The sequence below is a fragment of the Carettochelys insculpta genome, chromosome 6 (genome assembly GCF_033958435.1).
Source record: "Carettochelys insculpta isolate YL-2023 chromosome 6, ASM3395843v1, whole genome shotgun sequence".
Classification (NCBI taxonomy): Eukaryota; Metazoa; Chordata; order Testudines; family Carettochelyidae; genus Carettochelys; species Carettochelys insculpta.
This window is the reverse complement of record NC_134142.1, coordinates 125,743,181-125,762,796: the sequence shown is the minus strand read 5'-3', so window position 1 is coordinate 125,762,796 and position 19,616 is coordinate 125,743,181. Positions and strand designations below refer to the sequence as shown.

Sequence of the window (19,616 nt, the reverse complement as noted above, 5' to 3'; positions counted from 1 at the left end):
ACAACCTCTTCCCCCCAGGCACCCGGCTCTCTGCCCTACCCCCACACCCAATTCCAGCTCCCCTCTCACTCCCAGAGGCACAGCGGGAACCCAGGAGTCCTGGCTCCCAGCCCCCTGCTCTAACCACCAGCCCCCGCTGCCCTCCCAGAGCCGAGGGGAGAACCCAGGAGTCTTGGCTCCCAGCCCCTGCTCTAACCACCAGCCCCCACTGCCCTCCCAGAGCTGGGGGGATATCCCAGGCGTCCTGGCTCCCAGCACTGACGGTGAGGGGCAAGCACCCCCCACTTCTGACCCCCCTGTGCTCTCTGCCCTGGATCCCCCAGCCGGGAGGAAAGCTCCCAGCCCCTGTACCTGAAGGATTAGCACGTTCCGTAGCTCAGCGATGGGGGTGCAAGGCCAGGTCTGCCCCCGGCTGGGTACTCAGCGGGTACCCGCCAGGCTGGAGGCAGCTGACCCCCAGCAAACATGGACAGTTCCACCAGGAGGCAGAGCAGGCTGCTGCCATCCCCAGACCAAGAACGCCGCACCATGCTGAGAGCTTACCGGGCACGTCCACCTGCCCAGCTGCGACCCACGGCCAGCGTCCCCCTCGTTTGTTCCATCCCTGGGCGGAATGCACTGTTATTATGTGCACTGCCGCATGGGTCCCACTCGCAGACACACCCTGCCGGCTGCCGGCGCCTGCTAATCAGCTGAGCGGCTCCTGGATCTCTTCTGGGTGCAGAGATGTCCAGAAGTGCCATGCAGGCGGGATCTCCGGGGCCCAGGCTCCAGAAGTACCGTGTAGACGGGGCCTCCGGGGCTCAGGTTCCTGCCCCAGCCCTGACAGCCACAAAGAAATTCTGGAGCTGAGACTTGGTGCCCTGGGCTGGGTGCCACAGGCATTAGCTCAGGGGAGACATGCTCCTGGAGACCTTTGGCAGCCGTCACAGGCATGGCCCATTGCCCAAACTCCCCAAGCCCAGGGAGATGGAGCTGGTCATGGCGCCTGGCCACCCTTCGTCATGGGCTAGGACAGCCAGCGCCCCCCTTGGAGCCTGGCTATTTCCCAGCAGTTACTCTACACAGCCGTGGGGTGAGATTCAGTTGCAGCAGCCCCACACTACTCCCTCCCCACAGTGCAGCCTGGTGCAGGGGGAACCCGTCGGCTCCCAGAACAACTGGGTAAAGGGCCCAGCTGGTACTGTCTCTGCAGGCCTCGGCCCAGACATTGGTGTCACTGCTCCTCAAGGCCTCATGTGAACGCAGCAGGTCCCAACCGCCCCACTCTGTCCCACCAGCCCCCACTGCCCTCCCAGAGCCAGGCAGAGAACCCAGGAGTCCAGGCTGCCAGCTGCCATCCTGCTCTAACCACCAGCCCCCACTGCCCTCCCAGAGCCAGGCAGAGAACCCAGGAGTCCAGGCTGCCAGCTGCCACCCTGCTCTAACCACCAGCCCCCACTGCCCTCCCAGAGCCAGGCAGAGAACCCAGGAGTCCAGGCTGCCAGCTGCCACCCTGCTCTAACCACCAGAGACCCCCTAAGGCCTCAGGGAGCTGGGGTGTGGGAAGCAGAGTGGGCAATCTGTGGGGCAGAGGTGGGTGGTAGGTGAGAGCCGGGGGTTGCGCTGGGGGTATTTCCATTGTGAACCGGGGGGATTTGGGGCTCATTCATGGGGCGCTCACCTCTCTGCTGGAGTTGCCTTGCTGGGGTGCAGGTCCCTGCATGTCCCTGGGGCCCAGGTGGCGGGATCCGAGGCCTGCTGTGATAGAAAATGGAACCCGCTGGTCTGCGGGGCTCAGTGGGTGAACCCCCACCCCCGCCTGAGACGCACCTGCACCCGTGTCAGCCGGGGGGTGGGGGAGCTCTGACCCCTGGCCCAGCCCCATGTCTCCATGGATGCCGGAGCTGGTGCGGTGCTGCTGGAGTGTTCCGGGTGCAGCCAAGCCTGGGGGGGCTGGCGGCAGATCGGAGATCTCGGGGGGTCGGCAGGGCTGCTGTGGTGTGACGGCCAGGCTGGGCGGGTCTACCGTGGGCACGGAGGTGGCACTGAGTGCGAGCTGGAAGGGAATAGTGCCTAGTGGTTAGAGCAGGGCGGGCGGGGGAGAACCAGGATGCCTGGGTGCTCTCTCCAGGGTTTGAGTGTCTCCCTTCATCCCCCTCCCAGCTGCAGCCTCCACCCCCCACCCCCAAGGGGGTTTCGAGGCCTCCGTTCCCAGAGCAGGTCCCCACAGGCCCGGCCTCCCAGCCACTTGTTTGCCCTGCACAGAAACCCTGGGTCGGGATGTCTCAGACAGGCCCAGCCCCCGCCCTGATCTGCCAGCACCCCTTCACCCCAGCACACAGCCCCTGCCAGCACCCGGGCTAGAGCAGGGGCTGGGAGCCAGGACTCCTGGGTTTTCTCCTGACTCTGGGAGGGCAGTGGGGTGCAGTGGTTAGAGAAGGGGGGTGCAGTCTGGGAGCCAGGACTCCTGGGTTCTCTCCTGACTCTGGGAGGGCAGTGGGGTGCCGTGGTTAGAGAAGGGGGGTGCAGTCTGGGAGCCAGGACTCCTGGGTTCTCTCCTGACTCTGGGAGGGCAGTGGGGTGCAGTGGTTAGAGAAGGGGGTGCAGTCTGGGAGCCAGGACTCCTGGGTTCTCTCCTGACTCTGGGAGGGCAGTGGGGTGCAGTGGTTAGAGAAGGGGGTGCAGTCTGGGAGCCAGGACTCCTGGGTTCTCTCCTGACTCTGGGAGGGCAGTGGGGTGTAGTGGTAAGGGAAAGGGGGGGGCCTGGGAGCCAGGAATCAGGGTTCTCTCCGTAGCTCTGGGAGCGGGGCGCAGTGGCTGGAGCTGGCGGGGACCCGGACGCCTGGGTTCTCTCCCCGGCTCGGGGGCCGGGCGGCGCTGGCCGCGCTCCCAGGCAAGGCTCGGATTTCAAGGGCTGCCGGAGCTGCGGAGCGGCGTGGGCCCTCCCCGAGGAGGCGGCTGGGAGCTGGGCCGTCCCGGGGGGGCGGGGAGAAGCTTGTCCCAGGACCGGGGCGAATGGAGCGGGCAGAGCCCGGCGGGGAGCGGAGCCTGCCACCCCCCTAGCCCGGCGCTGGGCGGCGGAGCGGCCGCGGCTGTGGGGCAAGAGCAGCGGGGAGTCCCCGGGGCTGGGAGCCGCGCCCCGGCAGTGAGAGCAGAGCGGGTCCGGTCCCCCGGGAGTCCCATTCCCAGGGTGCAGCCCCCCGGGACCCCCATCCCCTGGGGTCCAGATCCTCGCCCCCCCCGGGACTCCCATCCCTGGGTCCAGCCCCCCCTTCCCTGGGTCCGGCCCCCCGGGACCCCCCTTCCCTGGGTCCAGCCCCCCCTCCCCTGAGTCCGGCCCCCCCCGGGCCTCCCCCTTCCCTGGGTCCGGCCCCCCCGGGCGGGGTCAGCAGCCGCCGGGAGCGGGACTGTCCTGGGCTCCAGCCGCCGGAGCCCAGCGCGGGGAAGGGAGCGGGACGCGACGGCCCCGGGGAGACCCGGCCAGAGCCCCGCGGTCGGCGCCGGCCGCTGGAGCCGAGATGGTCTGGGTTCGGGGCATCCTGCTGCTGGCCCTGCAGAGCTCGGCCCGTCTGCGGGCACAAGGTGAGTCCCTGCCTGTCAGCCAGGACGCCTGGGTTCCTTCCCCTGCCCGGGGAGGGCAGTGAGGGGTAGTGGTTGCAGCCGCGGGAGGCTGGGCTGCCGGACGCCTGGGTTCCTTCCCCTGCCCGGGGAGGGCAGTGAGGGGTAGTGGTTGCAGCCGCGGGAGGCTGGGTTCTTGCTGCCGCTGGGGGAGGGTGGTGAGGACTAGTGGTCAGAGCTGGCACCAGGACTCCTGGGCTCTGCCCCGGCGCTGTCTGTTCCCCATGCAGGACTTGACCAGGGACCTTGTGAAGGGCAGGGGGGTGGCATTAGCCCCTGCAGAGGGGGGAGGGCTGGGACCCCTGAGCCCCCCCCCCCCCCGGAGGAGGTGTGCAGGGCTGGCAGCTGGGGAAGGAGAATCTGCAACCTGCCCCCAGCCAGTTTGACCCCTCCCCACGCAGGTGCTGGGCCCCTGGCCCCAGCCAGGCCCTGCCCTGGGGCTGCCCAGGTCCAGCCAAGCCAGGGCTCTGGACAGGGCTTAGCCCGGGGCCGAGATGCCGTGCAGGGAAGGAAACAGGCTGAGCAGGGCTGGGTGGGGTCAGAGCTTGGCTGCCCCATGGGGAAATACACCGAGCTGTGGGCAGGGGCTGGGGGTGCCAGGCTGCAGGGAGCAGGGAAGGGGGGGGCAGCTCTGGCCTGCCTCCATCCCCCAGGCAGCGTATGGGGAGCCCCCCAGCATACTCCCCAGGCAGGCAGGAAACGCAGACCCCACTGGCCCTGGGCAGAGGGCAGCCAACTGCCTGGGAGGTGCCACCGCTTATAACCCAGAACCCAGGGCTGGAAAATGCCCAGTGTGGGGAATCTGCTCGGCCCAGAGCTGGCTGCTGCTCCCCCCTGCCCCCTGGAGCGGGGCCGAGAACCCAGGAGTCCCGGCCGCCCCTCCTCCCCCCAGGGGGAACCCCATTTCCTATCGTTCCCCTCCCCTGTGCACCCCATGCGTCCTGCTGGGAGCTAAGGCTGCAGACAGCTGCTTGGACCAGCTGCCAGGCGCCAGAAAACCTACCGCCCTTGCGACAGGCTCCGTGCCCGCCCCACAAAGCCCCTGTGAGGGATCAGAGCCCCCCACGGCGCCACCCCCCCGCCCGCCCCCGCCACCTGTCCTTCATAACACCGGCTATTTTCATGCATGACAACAGGTGGGGCTGGTCCCCAGAGCCCTGCGTCTGCTGCGGGGGCTCTGAAATGAGGAGGTGTGGGGGAGGGTCTGATTACAGGGCTGCTGGGGGGCAGGGGGAGGTGACCCTGCCCCAGAAGTGGGGGGAATGGGTAGCTGAGGACAGAACTCCCAGACCTGGGAAGGGAGTGGGGTCTAATGGGTAGAGCTGGGGGGAGGCTGGGAGCCAGGACTCCTGGGTTCTCTCCCCAGCCCTGGGAGGGGATTGGGGTGTAGTGGGTAGAGCTGGGGGGAGGCTGGGAGCCAGGACTCCTGGGTTCTCTCCCCAGCCCTGGGAGGGGATTGGGGTGTAGTGGGTAGAGCTGGGGGGAGGCTGGGAGCCAGGACTCCTGGGTTCTCTCCCCAGCCCTGGGAGGGGATTGGGGTGTAGTGGGTAGAGTGGGGGGAGGCTGGGAGCCAGGACTCCTGGGTTCTCTCCCCAGCCCTGGGAGGGGATTGGGGTGTAGTGGGTAGAGTGGGGGGAGGCTGGGAGCCAGGACTCCTGGGTTCTCTCCCAGCCCTGGGAGGGGCGTGTGGTGGGGGCTGTGGTGCCCTCACATCCTGTTCCCAGTGGTGTGTGGCAGGGCAGCCTGCCTCCCAGCATCTCCCGGGAGAGGAGACAGTCCAGCTGTTCCAGCCACAGCTGTCGCAGCCCTTCCAGATGTGGCAGGCCATGAAATGGGCCTGGCTCCTGCTCCACCCTGCCCAGCTCTGCCGTCAGGGGACACCTGCCCCGCGTGGGCCACTAGCCCCCACTGCCCTCCCAGAGCCCGAGATGGAACCCAGGGGTCCTGGCTCCCGCTCTAGCCAGACCTGGTAGCCACCTGCTGGTCACATGCTGAGCTACCTCCCCGCTCTCGGGACGGGATCGCCCCCCTGCCTGCTCCTCCAGCCGCCCCACAGGGGCCCACCGCGCCCGCTCCCACCTGAGGCAGGATCCTCTGACAAGCAGCTCTGTAATCCGGCCCGTCACACCTAACTCCTCCACCCCTCCCGGCCCTGGGGCGAGAAGCGTCTTCTGAGTCATCATCGGGGCGAAGCAGAGCTCTGCGCCAGGCTCCGCTGGCTTGGCAGCAGCTTCGCTCCCCAGCCCTAAGGACAACCTGCCTGGGGAGGCGCCAGAGCCCACACCAGGAGGAGGCCAGTGTGGTTGTACCCTTCACACCTGTCTTCAAACATCTTCCATGCTTCCTTCTCCCACCCTGTCTTCTCAGATCCCGGCCTCCCTTCCAGCCCTGCCCCTTCTCCGCATCTTCATCCCCATCCCAGCCCCCCATCACGCCCTCCTCACAAACCCTCCCCTTCCAGGGGATTCTACCTCTTTGCACCACCTCCTCAGAGCTCCCAGGGGGCCCAGGCAGGAGGCTTTCGCCCAGCAATCCCTGTACAGAGCCTGGCCTGCAGCGTCTTCCAGGGGGACCTCCAGTTTTGCTGTGAGGCCACCATGCCATGGAGAACTGACCCCTTCCCTGTAGAGCCAGCCCCGATGGAGCATCCCTCACACTGTAAAAATCGAGCGCCTTCTTTTGGGTCTGAATTCCTCGGGCTTCGGGGTGTTGGTTCTTGTTCAGCCCTCACCCACTCGACCCAAAGAGCTCTTTAACAGCCTGGATTTTCACCCAGTGATTTGCTCACCACTGCTGTAAAGTCAGCTCCCAGGTCCCCCACGGCACTGCCCTGCTGCTACGTCCCTGGCTCTCATGCTATCTTGCCATGGGTGTCTTCGCTGATGGTTCGTGACGGACCTCCAGTCTGACCCAGTATGGCTGTTTTCCTGGTCCCTCATCTCCTCGGGTGCTTTTGCAACTGAGGTCTTCCCTCAAGTCCACCTGCATTTGCTGGATCCCACGTGGGTGTAGGACAACCTTGCAGTTGCAGGTGGTTCCTCAAAGCTTGTTCCAAGAGTGGTCGTCTCCTCGCCTGGGGCCTGGGAAGGAGACATCACTGGTTGACGCCATCCACTGATTGACCCCTGGCTTTCTGCTCCAGCCGGAGTTGTCTGGGCTAGGAGACAATGCTTGGTCCTTGCTTGCAGCTCCACTGCCAAATATTCCTCCAGCATCTTCCCCACTGCACCAAGCCACCTACTGCCATGTCACGTTACAAGGCTTCCCGTGAAAGAACCCAGGAGTCCTGCAATGCTCAGCTGTTGTAAACTAGGTGGGCTTTGAGATGGCAGGACTCCTGGGTTCTTCCCCTGGCTCTGGGAGAGGAGTGGGGTCTGGTGAGCTAGAGGAGGGGGGCTCTGGGATCCAGGACTCCTGGGTTCGCTTACCCCACTGTCCCCATCCAGAGCCCTCTGAGTGCTTCACGGTGAATGGTGCGGATTACCGGGGGCCCCAGAACCACACTGCCCCTGACGGCGGGGGCCAGCCCTGCCTCTACTGGAACCAGACCCAGAAGCACGCCTACAACACGGCCAAGTACCCCAATGGGGAGTGGGGCCTGGGCAGCCACAACGCCTGCCGGAACCCCGACGGGGACGTGCAGCCCTGGTGTTACGTCCTCGAGACGGAGGAGGGCATCTACTGGAAGTACTGCGACATCCCCACCTGTCACAGTGAGCACAGCCGGCGGGAGGGGGCCTGGCGTGGGCAGGCAGGTGGGGCAGGGCTGGCTACCCCCTAACTCCCTCTCTCCCCCCAGTGCCTGGCTACATTGGCTGCTTCTTGGACTCGGGCAACCCCCCAACCCTGAGCGGCAGCAGCGGCACCTCCAGCAAACTCACCATCCAAGTCTGCCTCCAGTTCTGCCGGAAGAGAGGGTACAAGGTAACCCGCCCCGCCCACGCAGCCAGCCTGCCATCTGAGCTAGCCCCTGGGGGGCATAGGCCCCGGCTCCCTTGCTCCCCCGGCACACCGGGGCAGGAGGACTGAACCCGGCTTCCCCACAGTTCGCTGGCGTGGAGGCCGGATGCGCCTGCTTCTGCGGCAGTGAGGGGGACCTGCAGGGGGCCCAGCCTGTGGGGGCCGTGGAGTGCGACCAGGTCTGCTTTGGCAAGGCCAGCGAGCTGTGCGGCGGGGACGGCCGCATCGGGGTCTACGACGGTGAGTGGGAGCTGTGGGGGGAGGGAGAAGGTGTGGGGAGCATGGGGAAGGGCGCTGTGCTGCGGGGAGAGACAGGGCCCAGCAGGGGGCGCTGTGCTGGGGGGGGCAGAGCCCAGCAGGGGGCGCTGTGCTGCAGGGAGGGGCGGGACCCAGCAGGGGGCGCTGTGCTGTGGGGGGCAGAGCCCAGCAGGGGGCGCTGTGCTGCAGGGAGGGGCGGGACCCAGCAGGGGGCGCTGTGCTGCAGGGAGGGGCGGGACCCAGCAGGGGGCGCTGTGCTGCAGATCATCGTAGTCCCAGATCATTAACTCTTTAAAGGCACCAGCCCTGTTGGCCCCCCCTCCACTGCTCTCTCCTGCTCTTGCCCACCCCCTCCAGTCTCTGTGGGCGCCTGCCAGGGGAACTTCAGCGCCCCCTCAGGGGTCGTCTACTCCCCGGACTTCCCGGACGACTACGGCCCCGACAGCAATTGCTCCTGGCTCCTGCACCCCCCCGCGGCCAGCGCCGTCGAGCTCCGCTTCCACATCTTCGAGATCCGGGACCCTAACGACCAGCTGGAGCTGTGGGATGGGCACAGCCGCCACCTCCTGGCACGGTTTGACGGGCACCATCGCCCCAGCCCTGCCCTCCTCCTCCCCACCAACAACCTCATCCTCAGCTTCCGCTCTGACCAGCTCCTGCACGCCCAGGGCTTCGCCGTGGCCTACCGGGGTGAGAGATGCAGCTGAATCTGGGGGGTGGTGTGGTTTCGAGGGAGACCCCTTGCCCAGAGCTGAGCGCCGGCCCCTCTGGGTGGGGCGGCTCACAGAGGGCTTCTAAGCTGCAGTCACCTCGACCTTGGGATACAGAGGCAGTGGCAAGCGGAGGCTGTGTGGGTGGTTATGGGCACAGCTGCCTTTGCCTTTGAACTCCGATCTGCCTCATCCCAGGTGCTGCTAATGACACCCTGGAGGCTGGAGCCAGGGTCTGTAATTAGGCGCTTGAACACCTGCATGCGGAGGGGGGCTGGGGCAGGCGCGTCACTCCCTGGCGGCAGGTATGCGGCAGAGCTGGGAAAATTCCCTGCAGGGAACCCCCTCCCGTCTAGTCCTCCCTCAGACAGCCAGAGCAGGCCCTGCAAGTGACTGCTGGCGCTAGGGGGCACTGTGATGTAGGGAGGGGGGCAGGGCCCAGCAGGGGGCGCTGTGCTGCGGGGGGGGGCAGGGCCCAGCAGTGGGCGCTGTGCTGTGGGTGGGGGGGGGCAGGGCCCAGCAGGGGGCGCTGTGCTGTGGGTGGGGGGGGGCAGGGCCCAGCAGGGGGCGCTGTGCTGCGGGGAGTGGGGCAGGGCCCAGCAGGGGGCGCTGTGCTGTGGGTGGGGGGGGGCAGGGCCCAGCAGTGGGCGCTGTGCTGTGGGTGGGGGGGGGCAGGGCCCAGCAGGGGGCGCTGTGCTGCGGGGAGTGGGGCAGGGCCCAGCAGGGGGCGCTGTGCTGTGGGTGGGGGGGGGCAGGGCCCAGCAGGGGGCGCTGTGCTGCAGGGAGTGGGGCAGGGCCCAGCAGGGGGCGCTGTGCTGCAGGGAGGGGGCGGGGCCCAGCAGGGGGCGCTGTGCTGCAGGGAGGGGGCGGGGCCCAGCAGGGGGCGCTGTGCTGTGGGTGGGGCAGGGCCCAGCAGGGGGTGCTGTGCTGCAGGGAGGTGGCAGGGCCCAGCAGGGGGCGCTGTGCTGTGGGTGGGGCGGGGCCCAGCAGGGGGTGCTGTGCTGCAGGGAGGGGGCAGGGCCCAGCAGGGGGCGCTGTGCTGTGGGTGGGGCAGGGCCCAGCAGGGGGTGCTGTGCTGCAGGGAGGGGGCAGGGCCCAGCAGTGGGCGCTTTGCTGCAGGGAGGGGGGCAGGGCCCAGCAGGGGGCGCTGTGCTGTGGGTGGGGCAGGGCCCAGCAGTGGGCGCTGTGCTGCAGGGAGGGGGCAGGGCCCAGCAGGGGGCGCTGTGCTGTGGGTGGGGCAGGGCCCAGCAGGGGGCGCTGTGCTGCAGGGAGGGGGCAGGGCCCAGCAGGGGGCGCTGTGCTGTGGGTGGGGCAGGGCCCAGCAGGGGGTGCTGTGCTGCAGGGAGGTGGCAGGGCCCAGCAGGGGGCGCTGTGCTGTGGGTGGGGCAGGGCCCAGCAGGGGGCGCTGTGCTGCAGGGAGGTGGCAGGGCCCAGCAGGGGGCGCTGTGCTGCAGGGAGGGGGCGGGGCCCAGCAGGGGGTGCTGTGCTGTGGGTGGGGCAGGGCCCAGCAGGGGGTGCTGTGCTGCAGGGAGGGGGCAGGGCCCAGCAGGGGGCGCTGTGCTGTGGGTGGGGGCAGGGCCCAGCAGGGGGCGCTGTGCTGCAGGGAGGGGGCGGGGCCCAGCAGGGGGCGCTGTGCTGCAGGGAGGGGGCGGGGCCCAGCAGGGGGTGCTGTGCTGTGGGTGGGGCAGGGCCCAGCAGGGGGTGCTGTGCTGCAGGGAGGTGGCAGGGCCCAGCAGGGGGCGCTGTGCTGTGGGTGGGGCGGGGCCCAGCAGTGGGCGCTGTGCTGCAGGGAGGTGGCAGGGCCCAGCAGGGGGCGCTGTGCTGTGGGTGGGGCGGGGCCCAGCAGGGGGTGCTGTGCTGCAGGGAGGGGGCAGGGCCCAGCAGGGGGCGCTCTGCTGCAGGGAGGGGGCAGGGCCCAGCAGGGGGCGCTCTGCTGTGGGTGGGGCAGGGCCCAGCAGGGGGCGCTCTGCTGCGGGTGGGGCAGGGCCCAGCAGCCGTGACTGCTGGACTGCTGGCCCCAGTGCCCCAGGGCAGCGCTGGGGGCTCACGGTCGACTCTTTCTTTCCAGGGGTGAAGGGCCCCATGTCCAAGACCTCGGAGGTTGATTCCCAGACATTGCCCAGTGCTCTGGTGCCTCCAACTTCCACAGAGCGATTCAACTCCAGCCGGACGCGCGGCGTGCAGGACGTGGCCGTCGGGGCAGGAGGTGGGGAAAGGGACAGGGACAGGGACGGGGATGGGGACGGACACGGGGCACCTCTCTTCCAGGTTCCCTTTCACTGGTTCACTCCAGGGTGGAATGAAGTTTGGTAAATGATGTGATGGAGACGCACGCGTGTGTGTGTGTGTGAGAAACAGAGAGAGAGACTCAGGCTGGATGTGTGTGTGACAGGCAGAGCAGCTCCCAGCGGTTAAGGGTGACCCCTGGGCTGTACCCTAGGCTGGCAGGTAACACCTCTGACCTGAACACAGAGCAGGGAGGAGCTGAGCTGGGTTTGAATCGAGGCGGCAGTTGGAAGCTGGGGGGAGTTGGAAGGCAGCCAGGCTGTGCTGAGGGGAGGGTAGACCCCAGAGGGGCACCCCTTGGGCCCCTCTCCCCAGGATGGGTTGGACTGACTGTCTCTGCCGGCTGTACTGACACCTCTGTGCTGAGCTGTGTCTGTCGCCTCATAAACTCCCTGTTCTACCTGCTGAGTGAGTCACTCCTGCCTGCGGCCGGGGGGCAGAGCTTGGGGACCCCTGAACCCCATGACAGCTGGTGGCAGCGGTGGGATGCAGAGCACTGGCGGAGGGATTTCTGGCAGCGACTGACTGGACACAGCAGAAGGAAGGAGACCACAAGAGCCAGAGGTGCTGGAGGCAGAACAAAGCAGTTCCTGGGAGTCGTGGGGCGCTGCAGCTTCGGCCAGTGAGTCGGCACCCGGGGAGCGGCGGGGAGATGGATCACACCTGACTCCCGAAGGCAGACCTCGTGGGGCCGTGCAGAGGGGTCTGACCGTGGGGAAGGCGACCAAGGCCCAGCTGATTGCCCGGCTGGAAGAGAATGACCCATCCAGGGGGCCAGATCCCGTCCCAGCAGGAAGCAGCCGGTCACCTCCTGGGAGCGTTTCGCACTCTCAGGCAGGAGCGGGGGCTGGACTCCACCAGACAGACGTGGTGCCCACCAGGCCGCACCCCACTAGCAGTGCTCCGTCCCAGGCAGAGTCCCCCCAACAGAGCTGCGACGGCTGGAGACTGAGGTGCGATTAAAGGAACTGGAAGACCAAGAGAGGCAGCAGGAGCGTGAGCGGCACGAGGGACCATGGCAGAGATGAGACGCGGACTGCGGTGAGCGGGGAGAGGGCCAGGAGACCTGGGACCAGCAGTCACTGGCAGTCACTGGGCCCCATGTAAGGACGTGGGGGACCTGGACGGTTTCTCACCTCCTTCCAGCGAGTCTGTGAGGTGCACCAGGTCCCCCCAGCTGAATGGCTCCGGCAGCTCACCCCCTGGCTGGACCAGAAGGCCACAGCGGTGCTCAGCCAGCTGGAGGGGCTGCAGCCCAGGGACTACGAACAGGTCAGACAGGCCCTGCTGCAGAAGTTCGGGCTGACCTCTGGGATGCACAGGTATCAGTTCCAGGAGGTGCAGAAGAGGCTGGGGGATACCTGTGCACACCTGGCCTCCCGCCTGTGCAATACAACCGCAAGTGGGTGTTCGGGATGGGAGCCCAAGTCATAGATGACCTGGTTAAGTTGATGGTCCTGGGATGGTTCTACAGAGTGTGTCTGGCTGACCTGAGGCTGTGGCTCGAGGACGGGAAGCCGGAGGACCCACACGGTGCGGGAAAGCGGGCTGATGAGTTCACAAACAGCTGGGCCAGGTGTGAAAGGGAATCCTGGAGACACAAGGAACCCCAGAGAGACCAGTTCCCAGCTGTACAACAGAGGGGATCACCCATGGGGCAAGCCCAGGAAGCACCAGCCAGTCCTTTGCCTCCCAGGGGGCCAGCCAGGGCCTGGGTGGAGCAGCCAGCCTGAGGGAAACAGCGAGACCTGGTCTGTTATCGCTGTGGATAGAAGGGGCATAGACAGGCCAGTGTCCCAAGTTCCCGGACAGATCGAGCAGGCTGGGGGCTCATGGGGTCAACTGGGTGGAGTCCCAGCAGCTGGAGGGGCTGGCGGCCCAGGCAGCTGGTGCTGACAGTGTGTCCTCAGCTTGGGCCGAGCCGGCCCCACAGACCAGCTCCTCAGGGGGCCCAGAGGCACAGGGCTCGGTTTACAGAGTGGGGGCGGCACTGCCTCTGCAGAGCGAGTGTCTCACACCCCTCGAGGTGGGTGGGAGAAAGGTCACAGGGTTCTGGGACACAGGCGCTGACGTGACGCTGGCCTGGCCTGGAGTGGTGGCACCGGGCCTCATGATACCCAATTCCCACCTGACGATAACAGGAATTGAGGGGACCCCTTTCAAGGTGCCCATGGCGAGGGTGCACCTGAAATGGGGGGACAAGGAAGGCCCCAAGGAGGTGGGTGTGCACAGCCATTTGCTGGCGGATGTACTGATGGGGGGTGACCTGGAGCACTGGCCAGGAGAACCTCCTTGTGCCCTGGTGTTGATCCTCAGCCAGAAGAGATGAGGGGCGCTCTGCCCGGCCTGGAAGAGGATACTCAGCTGGAGCCACGGAGGCCGACCGTGGGAGTCAGGGGCCCCCCAGGAGCTGGGTTTCCCAGGCCGGCTGTCCTGGAGCCAGGCAGGGATGGGGAACCGGCTCTCACCCCTTCCCCAGCCAGGGAGTTCCAGGCAGAGCTGCAGAGAGATCCCTCCTGGCAGAAGCTGAGGGAACTGGCCAGCCTCAGCCCAAACCCACCACTGGGGAGGGCTGCAGGGAGAGATTCCCGTGAGAGAAGGGATTCCTGTACCGGGAACGGGTTCCCACATGCAAAGTGGAGCTGTGGGGAGTCTGGAGGCCGCTGGTGGTTCCCCCAAATAATCGCCACAGGCTGCTGTACCTGGCCCACAATGTCCCACTTGCAGGACACCAGGGGATCCAATGCACCAGGAAGAGGCTGCTACAGAACTTTTTCTGGCCAGGGGTCTTTGCAGATGTCCATTGGTATTGCCTGTCCTGCGACCCCTGCCACAGGGTGGGGAAGACCTGGGACAAGGGGAAAGCTGCCCTGAGGCCACTGCCCTTCACAGAGGAGCCTTTCCAGAAAGTGGCTGTGGACACAGTGGGATCCCACACTAAGATGACCCGTTCTGGGAAGAAATATCTCCTGGTGGTGGTAGATTTTGCCACGTGATACCCAGAAGCTGTGGCCTTGACCTCTGTCGACGCTGACACCGTGGCGGATGCACTGCTGTCCATCTTCCACAGAGTGGGGTTCCCCAAGGAGGTCCTCACGGATCGGGGGTCCAACTTCATGTCGGCCCTGCTGCAAAGCTTGTGGGACAAGTGTGGGGTCCGGCACACCTGGGCCACAGCCGACCACCCGCAGACCAATGGGCTGGTGGAGAGGTTCAATGGGACCCTGCAGCAGATGCTGAGAACCTTCATAAATCAATACCTCCATGACTGGGACAAGTACTTACCCCACCTGCTGTTTGCGTACAGGGAGGTGCCCCAGGAATCCACGGGGTTCTCCCCGTTTGAGCTGCTGTACGGAAGGAGGGTACGGGGACCCCTGGACTTGCTCAGAGAAGAGTGGGAGGGGACGGCCTCTCCTGAAGGGGAGTCGGTGGTACAGTATGTACTGACCTTCCGGGAAAAACTCACCGAGCTCATGGGCCTGGCCAGGGAGAACCTCTCCATGGCCCAAAGGAAGCAAAAGGTCTGGTATGACCACAACGCCCTGGACTGAGCCTATGCCACCGGGGACCAAGTGATAGTTCTCGTACCCGTGTGGCGGAACAAGCTGCAAGCTGCCTGGGATGGGCCCTTCAAGGTCATCAAACAGCTAAATGAGGTGAACTATGCGGAGGAATTGTTGAACTGGGCTCGCAGCCACCGGGTGTATCATGTGAACAGGATGAAATCATACTGGGACAAGGAGACCTTGGTGCTGGCCGTGTGCAGGCACTGGGAGGGGCAGGGGGCTGATCCCTAGGTGGATCGGCTCACAGGGAACTGAGGGTACAGGAATCCCTTCTCCCACAGGAATCTCTCCCTGCAGCCCTCCCCCAGTGGTAGGTTCGGGCTGAGGCTGCCCAGTTCCCTCACCTGGCTCCTGGCTGGAATCTATTCCCCTCTCTGACCAGCTGACCCCTGCCCAGCAGACAAAGATCAGGGAGGTGCTGCATTCACATCAATGGCTGTTCTACATGTGGCCCAGACTCACTGACCTGGCTGTCAACCGAATAGAGACAGGCGCCCACACTCCTATCACGTGTGTGCCGTTCAGAGCCACAGGGAAGATGACCCAGGACAGGAGATCCAAGATGTGTTGGCTCTGGGGGTGATCCAACCATCCTCCATCCCCTGGGCCTCTCCTACGGAGCTGGTCCCCAAAAAGGATGGGTCTGTTCGGTTTTGCGTGGACTATCACAAGCTCAGTGCCATCACTGTGCCAGATGCCTACCCCATGCTCAGGCCTGAGGTCCTCCTGGACAAGCTCAGGGGTGCCCATTACCTCACCACCATAGACCTCACCCAGGGGTACTGGCAAGTGCCATTAGACGAAGATGCCTGGCTCAAGTCGGCTTTCATCACTCCTGTGGGGCTCTACGAGTTCCTGGTCCTGCCCTTTGGCCTCAAGGGGGCACCCGCTACCTTCCAGCGTCTGGTGGACCAGCTACTGAAAGGGATGGAGAGCTTTGCCCTGGCTTACGTGGACGACATTTGCATCTTCAGCCAGACGTGGGAGGACCATGTGTCCCAGGTCAAGCAGGTGCTGGACTGACTCCAGAAGGCCGGGCTGACTATCAAGGCAGGGAACTGCAAGGTGGGAATGGCTGAGGTGACCTACCTGGGCCACAAGGTGGGCAGCAGCTGGCTAAAGCCAGAGCCAGCTAAAGTGGAGGCTGTCAGAGATTGGCCGACACCGCAGACTAAGAAACAGGTCCAGGCCTTCATTGGGATGGCGGGGAACTACCGGAGGTTTGTGCCCCACTTTAGCTCCATCGCAGCCCCCCTCACAGAGCTGGGTAAGAAGAGGAACCCAGACAAGGTGGTCTGGACAGAGCAGTGCCAAGAGGCCCTCTGCGCGCTGAAGGAGGCTCTGGTCAGGGCCCCAGTGCTGGCAAACCCAGACTTCAACAAGCCCTTCCTGGTGTTCACCGATGCCTCAGACGTGGGGCTGGGGGCGGTGCTAATGCAGGTGAATGACAAAGGGGAGAAACACCCCATCGTGTACCTGAGTAAGAAGCTGCTGCCCCGGGAGCAGAACTACGCGGCCATAGAGAAGGAATGTCTGGCCATGGGGTGGGCGCTGGGGAAGCTGCAGCCGTACCTGTTTGGACGGCGTTTCACCGTGTACACCGATCACTCACCCCTGACCTGGCTGCATCACATGAAAGGGGCCAACGCCAAGCTCCTGCGGTGGAGTCTGCTCCTGCAGGACTACGCCATGGAGGTGGTCCACGTCAAGGGGAACAACAACACCACAGCCGATGCCCTGTCACGCAGGGAGGGCCCCGAACTGCCCCCATGACTGGCTAAATAACCCCACTCAGTTGGGTCTGGAAGGAGGGAGAGAGCTGATGGAGTCGGGGGGGGGGTGCATGTGAGACTGGCTGGGTGTGTGTGACAGGCAGAGCAGCTCCCAGCGGTTAAGGGTGACCCCTGGGCTGTACCCTAGGCTGGCAGGTAACACCTCTGACCTGAACACAGAGCAGGGAGGAGCTGAGCTGGGTTTGAATCGAGGCGGCAGTTGGAAGCTGGGGGGAGTTGGAAGGCAGCCAGCCTGGAGAGCGGGGAGGCCAGACCACAGATGGGGCTGCCCTTGAGCTCCCCTCCCCAGGATGGGCTGGACGGACTGTCTCTGCCGGCTGGACTGACCCCTCTGCACTGCGCTGTGTCTGTCGCCTCAGAAACCCCCTGTTCTACCTGCTGAGTGAGAGTCACTCCTGCCTGTGGCTGAGGGGCAGTGCTGGGGGACCCCTGAACCCCATCACACATGCACCGAGGCCTGTGCGAATGTGCACCCCCAGCAGAAACACAGGCTGTGGGCTGAGGGCGCTGCTAATCAACCGGGCGGGATTTGAATCCGAGCAGCCAGCCAAGGGCTCAGCTTACAGGGAAGGCTGGTTGGCTCCCTTCCGGCCCAGGGCTGGGGACTGGCTGACTTCGGGGTGCTGGGGTGGGTGTACGTCTGTACCTTGCCACCCGCTCGCTTTCAACTGCCCTTACTCACATCACTGTGTTTTGTCAGCCATTTTTGTAGGTCCTATATAATGTCTACTTCTTCCTTCTCTCCCAGGCTGGATGATGTACACAGCTTCAGGGGCCTTTCTCCTCATGCTCCTCATCCTCTCATACCACCTGCGAAAGAGGTGAGATCCTGGGATGGGCATGGCGCTGGGAACCAGGACTCCTGGGTTCACTCCCTGGCTCTGGGAGGGCACTGGGGCTCGTGGGTTAGGGTGGTAGGGCTGGGAGCCAGGACTCCTGGGTTCTCTCCCCAGCCGTGGGAGGGCAGTGGGGTCTGGGGGATAGAGGGGGGTGGGGCTGGGAACCGGGACTCCTGGGTTCTGTCCCTGGCTCTGGGAGGGGATGGGAGGCAGCATTTAATGAGCTGCTCTGAGGTGGCGGAGGGTAGCGCTGCGGTGCCCCATCCCACCAGCTCTGGGTCTCTCTGCGCAGGACCTGCCTGTTTGTGCAGAAGAAGAGCCGGGGGCTGCCCAGCTCCTTCTCCGCCCTGGGTCCCCGGTGCCGGTGCCAGTGCCTGGCCGGGGAGGCCTGGGCTGTGGCCTATCGGCACACAGACGTGCTGATCTGCACTGGCCACAGCTCCCGGCGCCCTGCTCTGCACCCCGGCTCCGACGACGAGGCTGCTTCTGACTGTGCCTGCCTGTGTCACAGCTTTGAGAACCTGACCCCGAGCAGCCAGTCCTCCCTCAAGTCTCTGCTCTCCACCAGCTGAGCTCCCCTCTGCAGAGGGGGCAGCCCTAGAGAGACTGCGCCGGAGCCGAGCTGGGGGGACCCGGACGTGTGCATTCGTGCCCCAAAAGTCTGCTACCCCAGCAGCCTGCAGCTGCACAGAGAGAGCCCGGAGAGGGGGCTCATGATGCGCCCCACGCTCTGCTGCCTGCCCACAGTCCCCGAGCCCCACAGAAGGCCTGGCAATGGGGATCACAGGCACCAGTGTCTCCTGCTGTCCAGGACCTACACTGCCCCACAGAGGGGCTCCCCCAAAATGGGGCTTCTGGCTCCCAGGGACTCTGCAGCCTGGCCAGCCCAGCAGAGAGGTCACCTGCCATGGGAGGAGCAACTCCCATGGATGTCCCCAAAGTGGGGGTTGTGCCCCACTGCCTGAGGCTGTGACTGCCCCTTGAGGATGATGCTCGTTTGACCCACTGGGAGATGCAGCTTTGGTTGGCCCCAGGGCAAGGGGGCCTGCCATGGGAGGAGCCTCCCGGGGGGTGCCAGGGCAGGAGACTGTGCTTTGGGGCAGGGGATGGGACACAGGGCCTCACCCGCCAGCTGATGGAGGAGTACGGCTCAGTGCCATGGGGCACATACGAACACCATGGGGAGCGGTGGGAAGAACTGGCTAGCACAGCCACAAGAGATTGGTGGGCAGTGTGGTGTCACCCTCCTCCCTGCATGGGTGCTGGGTCCCACAAGGGGTGCACCCCCATGAACCCCGGCCACATGCCCCCAGCCAGGAAGATGATGTAAGGATGATCTCAATTAAATTATTTTCCATATGGGGCTGGCTTGTCATTAGTGTTGGGGGCACGGGGGTCACCGGGAGTCCGGATGCCTGGGTTCTCTCCAGGTTCTAGGTAGGCAGTAGGGTTGGGTGGGTTAGGGCAGGTGGGGCTGGGAGCCCGGACGCCTGGGTTCTCTCCGGGCTCTATGTAGGCTGTAGGGTTGGGTGGGTTAGGGCAGGTGGGGCTGGGAGCCTGGACACCGGGGTTCTCTCCGGGTTCTAGGTAGGCAGTAGGGTTGGGTGGGTTAGGGCATGTGGGGCTGGGAGCCTGGACACCTGGGTTCTCTCCGGGTTCTAGGTAGGCTGTAGGGTTGGGTGGATTAGGGCATGTGGGGCTGGGAGCCTGGATGCCTGGGTTCTCTCCGGGCTCTAGGTAGGCTGTAGGGTTGGGTGGGTTAGGGCATGTGGGGCTGGGAGCCTGGATACCTGGGTTCTCTCTGGGTTCTAGGTAGGCAGCCTTGACTGAGCCATTGATTGATGGATCTCATCTTCTGTGGCGCCACTGGTGAGTGTTTAAATCAGTCCTTGATTGGCAAAGCCAAATGCAGATGTCACATAAAAAGCCGCCAGCTGCAAGCATTGTGTGTTCTTTCTGGTGTTCTGTGTGATCACCCAGCGCCACCTGCCCTAACCCACCTCCGCTTTTCCTGCAGAGCCTGAACACGCTGACTCTCAAAGCAATTCAGAGCCCGTTCGGTGGTTTGCTGTCAGGACAATCTGCCTGAGCTAGAGTTCCCAGCTCACTGAGAGAGATGCTGGATGACTTCACATTGACCTTTAAGGTGTCTTTGTAGCACTTATACCGACCGCCGATAGGCACTTTCCCTGAGCAAGCTGGCCACAGAAAACCAGTTGTGTCCGGTCCTGGGCGCCGCAGTTCAAGACAGATGTGGAGAAATTAGAGAGGGTCCAGAAAAGAGCGACAAGAACGATTAAAGGTCTAGAGAATGTGACCTATGAAGAAAGGCTGAAAGAATTGGGCTTGTTTAGTTTAGAAAAGAGAAGATTGAGGGGAGGTATGATTGTGGTTTTCAGGTATCTAAAAGGGTGTCATAAGAAGGAGGGAGAAAACTTGTTCTTCTTGGCCTCTGAGGATAGAACAAGAGGCAACGGGCTTAAACTGCAGCAAGGGAGGTTTAGGTTGGACATTAGGAAAAAGTTCCTAACTGTCAGGGTGGTCAAACAGTGGAATAAATTGCCAGGGGAGGTTGTGGAATCTCCATCTCTGGAGATATTT

The 19,616-nt window shown here is 64.8% G+C and overlaps 1 protein-coding gene across 1 annotated transcript; it reads left to right on the top strand.

The window, feature by feature from the left end:
- Positions 1 to 2,989: 2,989 nt before the first annotated feature.
- KREMEN2 (kringle containing transmembrane protein 2) lies at positions 2,990 to 18,387 on the top strand. Its single transcript, XM_074998408.1, has 8 exons — positions 2,990 to 3,564; positions 7,047 to 7,313; positions 7,400 to 7,524; positions 7,647 to 7,800; positions 8,176 to 8,508; positions 10,597 to 10,734; positions 16,925 to 16,997; positions 17,308 to 18,387. Exons 1-8 carry the CDS (start codon positions 3,501 to 3,503, stop codon positions 17,585 to 17,587), a joined length of 1,434 nt encoding a protein of 477 aa, XP_074854509.1. The 5' UTR covers positions 2,990 to 3,500; the 3' UTR covers positions 17,588 to 18,387.
- Positions 18,388 to 19,616: the final 1,229 nt, after the last annotated feature.

Excerpts from the sequence above, each read along its gene's own strand:
- KREMEN2 (XM_074998408.1), top strand. The coding sequence starts at position 3,501 with ATGGTCTGGGTTCGGGGCATCCTGCTGCTGGCCCTGCAGAGCTCGGCC. Across the intron at positions 7,314-7,399 it reads CGACATCCCCACCTGTCACA|TGCCTGGCTACATTGGCTGC; the intron begins GTGAGCACAGCC and ends CTCTCCCCCCAG. Across the intron at positions 7,801-8,175 it reads CCGCATCGGGGTCTACGACG|TCTCTGTGGGCGCCTGCCAG; the intron begins GTGAGTGGGAGC and ends CACCCCCTCCAG.